The 7712-nt window shown below is 39.5% G+C and overlaps 1 protein-coding gene across 1 annotated transcript in view; it reads right to left on the bottom strand.

Moving 5' to 3' along the window:
- The window catches only part of LOC106562972 (laminin subunit gamma-3), a 257596-nt gene extending 250904 nt beyond the window's left edge, over positions 1–6692 (bottom strand). Inside the window, exon 1 of the mRNA XM_014128127.3 lies at positions 6098–6692. Within this exon, the coding sequence (XP_013983602.3) occupies positions 6098–6473 (376 nt within the window). The 5' untranslated portion in view covers positions 6474–6692. The remainder of the gene's footprint in view (positions 1–6097) is intronic.
- Between the last annotated feature and the right edge of the window lie 1020 nt (positions 6693–7712).

Consider the following 7712-nt stretch of genomic DNA (forward strand, 5'->3'; position numbering starts at 1 on the left):
TCCCAGACAGAGCCTGAACCTCATGGTTGTATGCTTGCAATTACTCCAACAATGTAACTTTAAGCCATGTCTGAGGGTGACAGTCTACGGGCGGGATGGCGGTTTCTGAAGAGAAGCTTTCAGTCATTATCGGAGGAAAATAAGTGTATTTGTGTGTGTGTGCATCCGTGTGTGTGTGTCATTAGTGGAAGAAGAGAAAATGCTGAGATTGTGAGGGACAAATGTTATGATTTTGATTTTATTTCCCCCCAGGGTGATTGGCACTTCATAGGATTATGTTTTACAGTCGGTGATTTGACTCATAGTGAATTTCTCTCTGTGAATTATTAACCCTTAACCTACAATTTCCGCGACCTAGCAGAAATCTAATTAACATAATACAAAAATCCCCATAAAATTCTGTCTGTTTAAGCTAAAGATATATTTTTTGCATGGGCTGCGTCTCAATCCACCTCATCCACTGATATCGCCCTTCCACATCTGCAGTGAAAGGTGACAAAGCAAGAGTGGTGTTTGTCAGACCATGAGATATCACGAAAATCGGTCTTCTCACAAAAACTTCTGTAGCATCCGAACATTTGTTTGGCCTACAAAAGTATTATTACCACTCTACTGAAAGTTCACCGTTTTGCTCTAGGATGCCCAGAAGCCTCATCTGAAGGTCCCTGGTATCAGTTATAAAAAATTATGAAAGTATACAGTACTGTATAATGAGATAGTTTAGTGCCAAAATGAAGGGGTTAATACATGTAAAAAAAAATATCAAATGTTTCCTGTTCTTTCTTATATACTTTTTGTAATTTAACTAGGGAAGTCAGTTAAGAACAAATTCGTATTTACAATGACAGCCTGGAAACAGTGGGTTATCTGCCTTGTTCAGGGGCAGAACAACAGATTTTTACCTCGTCACCTCGGGGATTTGATCTAGCAACCTCTAAGTTACTGGCCCAATGCTCTAACCACTAGGCTACCTATTTATCTCAGACACAGAACAGACACTTCAGAACAAACTTCCCTTAGATGTATTTTTTATCTGTTACATGTAGTGAATCTGTTATTCAGTGCATTTGTATGAGCTAACAGCAGTAAAGACAAAAATATATTATCATCTGCCAAAAATGTAATATATATTTTTGATACTTTAATAACCTGATATGGATAGGGGGCAGTATTTTCACGGCCAGATGAAAAAACGTACCCGATTTAAACTGGTTACTACTCTTGCCCAGAAATAAGAATATGCATATTATTAGTAGATTTGGATCGAAAACACTCTGAAGTTTCTAAAACTGTTTGAATGGTGTCTGTGAGTATAACAGAACTCATATGGCGGGCAAAAACCTGAGAAAAAGTCAACCAGGAAGTGGAGGATCTGAGAATTGTACTTCTTCCCTTTCGAAACTACAGTATCTGTGGTGTTACGTTACACTTTCTAAGGCTTCCATTGGCTGTCTAAAGCCTTCAGAAAGTGGTTTGAGCCTTCTCCTGTCACTGGGCAGAGTATAGGAGCTCAGTTACTGAGTGGTCTGCCTGGCAACAAAGGGATTGGATATGCGCGGTCCCGCGAGCTGTTTTTTCTTTTTCTCCTTGAATGAATACGCTATTGTCCGGTTGGAATATTATCGCAATTTTGCGTAAAAAATACCATAAAAATTGATTTTAAACAGCGTTTGACATGCTTCTAAGTACGGTAATGGAACATTTTGACTTTTTGTGTCTCGAATTGCGCTCGCGCGTTAGCCTTTGAATAGTGACCTGAACGCACGAACAAAACGGAGGTATTTGGACATAACTATAGATTATTTTGAACAAAAACAACATTTCTCGCCGTGATGGCGAGCTATGTACTCAGAATATTGAAAAATGTGCTTTCTCCGTAAAGCTATTTTAAAATCTGACACAGCGGTTGCATAAAGGAGTTCTGTATCTATAATTCGTAAAATAATTTTAATGTATTTTATCAACGTTTATGATGAGTATTTTTGTAAATTCACCGGAAGTTTTTGGTGGGAATAGATTTTCTGAACATCACGCACCAATGTAAAATGCTGTTTTTGGTTATAAATATGAACTTGATTGAACAAAACACACATGTATTGTGTAACATAATGTCCTAGGAGTGTCATCTGATGAAGATTGTCAAAGGTTAGTGCTTTATTTAGCTGTGTTTTGGGTTTTTGTGACATATATGCTTGCTTGGAAAATGGCTGTGTGGTTATTTTGGTCTATATACTCTCCTAACATAATCTAATGTTTTGCTTTCGCTGTAAAGCCTTTTTGAAATCGGACAATGTGGTTGGATTAAGGGGAAGTGTATCTTTAAAATGGTGTAAAATAGACGTATGTTTGATAAATTTAAATTATTGGATTTTTGAGGTTTTTCGTATTTCGCGCCACGCTGTTCCATTGGATATTGGCTACGCGTTCCGCTACCAGAACGTCTGTCCTCAACAGGTTTTAAGGGGTATTAAAATTCAAAATCAAATACCTAAATGATCCTTGGTATGATCTTCCGAATAGCTTAGTAGAACCCCCCTCTTCCCCTGGCTTAACATATTCACTTAGGATTTCATTTGGTGAAGTCGATAGAACTGAAAATGAATAAATGCAACAAACATGTCTCTGTCGTTGGCAAATACAGTAATTTTCAGATAACTTAAACATTTGTGACTCATTTCAGGAAACAAGGTGTATGTCGCGCATCACTACTTCAAAGGAGAGCCATTTGAACGTAAACTTTTTTGTCAGAAATGCCTTCTGGAACATGTGAACTTTCATGTGCCTTAATAACAAACTCGTATGCCATCTGTAAATATGAATAATATTGTTCGATTACAAGCCTAGTTAGTTTGCCACATAAAAAAACAACATCCTAGCCACGATTTTCTGAGATAATGAGTGGGCTGGGCATGCCGAGGGATGAGTTCGGATTGGTCTGCCATTTAGCACGCTTTTTTGAAAGATAGCATGTAGTAGAACTGCATAAGTGTTGCTCTCCACCTTCTGAAGAACCAAGTTTTGAAATAAGTGGAATTACAATATGATAGCTAAGGAGATGGAGAAAATTCTGGCGTTTGATTGCAAATATCCAGACGGAGACGAAAAGAGAAAACACAGAATGCTGTTGTATAAAACACCTGTCTCCGTATTACATCTTCAAACAAAGGGCAACCATGGCATCCGTTATAGAGAGGGAGAAGCGTCCATCCATGTATACGGGTAAGATAGTCGAGCTAGCTACATTTTCAGATGTTGCACATTTCTAATTTTGTCGGGAAAGTTGTTTTCATTTCATGTTAAAGTGTACTGTTAGCTAGCTAGCTGATGTTAGTTGGCTGGCTCGCTAGCTAACATTACTTGTATGAGATCTGTGTAGTTATATTATTCGTATCTCAGATCCATTTGCATTGCTAGTTATAGTCTAATGCTATCTAGCTAACATTGAACCTGGTTGGTTAGCCACCTCTAGATTAATGCAGGGTAGTAACGTTGGGATTATAGTTCATTGTTTAGCTAGCTACATGTCTAAACAAAATATTCCACTATGCAAGTAACCATATCAATAGAATGTTCATGATGTCACTGCGACAACTGTCGATAGAGGTGGCTCTGGCTACCTACTCGCTCTGGCTACCTACTTCGCTCTGGCTACCTACTCCGATTTCAAAGTACTCTCATCTCAGTGTGCCAGAGCGCGGAATAACTAACGAATTTATGAATGCTCAACACGTGCTGAATATGGCCAGTGTCAGTAAATGTTGGCAAAAAAGCGTAAATAAATTGTTCACCAATGTTCTGGTTAACATAAAAACAGCCTAACCAGCTCTGCTAGGGTGAGTAAAATGGTCAGAGTGAGCTGTTCGCTCATATTTTATCTATTGTGTTATTGACTGTACCCTTATTTATTCCATGTGTAACTCTGTGTTGTTGTTTGTGTCGCACTGCTTTGCAGGACGCAGTTGTAAATGAGAACTTGTTCTCAACTAGCTTAACTGGTTAAATAAAGGTGAATAAAATAAAATAAATAAAACATTTGTGTCTGGAAGTAGCTAGCAAGCTAGCCAATGTTAGCCAGTTAGCTTGGGCGCTTGACTACTGTTGTTATGATCAGAACGCTCGGACAACCCTACTCCACAGTCCAGTGTGCGCTCTGAATGCTCTGAGATCGAAACGCTCTGAATTTACGAATGGACATTCAAGTTTCGAATGTGCAGTGCACACTCCAGATTACTTTTATGAATACACCCATAGTATAAACCAGCCTTCAGTTTTGAAATCTTTGGTTATTTAGTACATGGCCTCACATGTGAATCCTTAAAGACCTGGGTGGGGCTAAGGCTTTAGAGGGTGTGAACGATGCTGAATGGGTGTAGACAAGGAAGAGCTCTCCTATAGGTGTACCAAAACATTCAAGGGCATTTTCTCAAAAGGGAAGTTAGATGTTTATCAACTTTCAAAGCAGAATTACTTTCCCATTGTTCCTCAACTGTAGTGTATGATATACCATCTTCTAGCTCTGAGTTTCTACTTTTGTCCAATGTAAAAACCACTATTTCAAATTTTACTACATAAGACCGAATCGAGCCGATCGGTCACATTTACTCGAAAGGCACATATTTGAAGAAGGCTTTACACTAAGCAGTGTGTTCATTTAACACTTTTCCAGTGTCTATATGTGTCCACAGACTCTACACATTCAGTGTTGATTTAACACTCTCAGTGTTAATTATCATGAATAATTATAATTTTTACAAACAGTCCATTTTGTTATCCTGATGTTCATCAAATGCAATCGCCATCTTAAATTATTAACCAAGGTCTAACATGACCATTAACGAACCATAGGGTATAACAATGACGTAAACAGTAATGTAATGCATGATGTAAAATAAAATCTGAAAAAAATCTTAAACAATAAAACAACATCTGTTTGGTTTATAGTTGTATTACTTTCCATTATTTAGATCGATAGATGTTAATGTTTAGCATGTTAAAAAATTGTCTTCAATCATTAAGTATTTCATTCTAGGCTAAATTGATATTAATATATGAAATCCCTCCAAACCATATGCAAATGATAATATATTTAGACTAATTAAATGCACTACAGGCCACTAAATACCCTGGTTTAAATTAAGATATGGATTTCTCACCATTCCTGTAGGGTTGTGATAGGTCCATTTGCTGTCATCTAGTGGTCATTTTGCTCAATTGCCCTCAGCTATGTTTAGACTGTTGTTGTTCATGTTTTGTTGTGTTCTAGTGTACTATGGAATATATTGCTTTCTTGTTCTTGACACTTCTCCCAGTCATGTTTGGGGTTGGAACTACCTTTCTGGGTGTTCTGGTGCTTCTAGCTTGGAGTTGTATTTTTTTGTGATGGCACAGTTACAGTGTTTCACTTTTTAATCTGTATAGTATTGCTTACTAGGTGTGTCCAATCAATTTTGTAACCACTCCCTCTTCAAATTAGGGCTAATTGGAAAAGCTGTTCAAAAGAGGACATTTTATTATTTCTTTGTACTCCCTGACGAAGGCCATGCAGCCGAAATGCGTCGGATTTTTTAAAACCCTTGTTTCTATTGAACATGCCATACAAATAAAGGCATTTTAATTAATTATATGAAGAGTGCCTTGGTCCTCCTTTCTTTTTGAATTAAATGCACTGTTATGTTTTTGGTTCTTCATCAAATAAATATCAGGCATCAAATAAATATTTCAAATAACTTGCATATATTCAAATACCTTCAAATATTATTTGCTTTTCTGAGACCTATATTTGAATATCAAAGGTAATAGTTGCCAGATTTTGCCTTTAGCTGTTTCTCTATATTCAACCTCTTTGAGTATTTGAAAAGTTGGTATTTTCAAAGAAACTACACAATACAAAAAAATTCTGTCCAGATCTGTTGCAGGGTGAGGTTGCATAGTCACAGCTGTAGCAGGACTCATCAAACTCAACTAATTGTGAACATAACCTTATGAAACTGAATGTGGGTCTTCTTACCAAGGTGCAGGGTGAGGTTAACAGAGGAGGGGTGAGAGAGTGAATGTGGGTCTTACCAAGGTGCAGAGCGAGAGAGTGAGTTGTTCTTACCGAGGCGCAGGGTGAGATTAACAGAGTTAGGGTGCTGGACTCTGTAGAACATGGACTGGCTCTGCCACCAGGTGGGTTCCTCGTCCGTGTGGAAGTCCGTCAGCAGGCTGGCGTTGTGGCTGAGGCCCATGTCCGACACACTACAGTGGTGGCAGGAGCGCGTCGAGCTCGTCTGCATGCAGTAATCCTCTGGCGGTGAACCGCACACATTGGAAGCCATGATCGTGCGGTTAAAGGCTGCGTTCTCGAACTTGGGCATGCAACGGCTAGGGACGCCCTCGTCGTCATCGTAGCAGGAGTCCATGGCCCCGTGAACGAAGGAGAGGGAGCAGAGAAGGAGGGCGAGGAGGAGTGGGGTGGTCAGTGGGATATCCATGACCAGGGAAAGTCACACACAGAGACACACACAAGGTCAGTTAAAATGTAACACTCACACACTCCTAAACACACTGGTAGAGAAATCCCGCAGATGTCTCAGAGAGGTCTATGTTCTTCTGTTTTTCCCCCTCTCTTCATCTATGTCCTTCTCTCTCTTGTTCTCGCTTTCTTCTCCAACATATGTTCTCCCTCTGGGAACTAAGTGAAGTTACTGGGGGAACCCCTCTCACCAGGGATAGGAGGAGAGAGACATGGGAGGGAGGGAGGGACAGACAGACAGAGGGATAAGAAAGAGAGGGAAGAGGGGGCACGTACACTCCCCCTCCTGCTGGCCACAGAAAGGACTACGGTCCCCAGTATAAAGATGCAGATTCACAGTAAAACCATAGTGATGTTCATTATGGCACATTGTGGCAAAACGTATTTGTGCTTTAATTGGAAAATTTCAGGCTCTACCTCCCTGTTTGACTCCATTTCTAAAAGTTGTCCACCTACATTGCCCAGGTGGAAGAAACTACCTACCATTACATATTTGAATAATGTCACAGCCGTGATTGAGACTGTTAAAAACCTTTCCATTGCACACTCTGTATTATACTAGAGAGTCTATGAGTACACAGGGTGCCTATACCACTTATGGAGAAATGCAGTATGATTATGGTGATGAATGTGTTGGTGGTTAGCATCACAATGGGGATTCTGGTAAGTGCTGACTTCAGTGAGCCTCTTCAGAAGGACAACAGAACCTACCTGTAACATAGATACAGAAATACAGAAGACAGAGTGGAATGTGTGCAACCTGTTAAGTTGCTTGAGGCTTATGGTGGCTCTGAAAAAAAAAAACATACTGTCTTGGATATACTTTAAAATGCATTGGGAGGAAAAGTGTATATCATCCGCAAAACTTACACAGATTGTCGTGTTTGACAATGTAAGTTAGGGGAAGTGTCAGCATGAGCAGGTTGTGAATCAGGCAGGTGTGTACAGGTGGGTGTACAGGTGGGTGATGCAGAAGTCAGGTGGAAACTGTGAGGCTACGACAGTGGAGTGATGACAATCTAACAGTGAATGTGTTGGCAATGTTGTGTGGTTGACTGTTGAATTATTTAAACTAACAATAGGCTTGCAATGATGTCATGGTCAGAAGACAAAACATATACATGTGTCTAAAGGAGAAAGAGAGAGGGCATAAGAAAGTGAATGAGAAATTAGTGAACAGGTGAGCAGAGTGAGATAC

This window comes from Salmo salar, chromosome 11 (assembly GCF_965601325.2).
Source record: "Salmo salar chromosome 11, fSalSal1, whole genome shotgun sequence".
Lineage (NCBI taxonomy): Eukaryota > Metazoa > Chordata > Actinopteri > Salmoniformes > Salmonidae > Salmo > Salmo salar.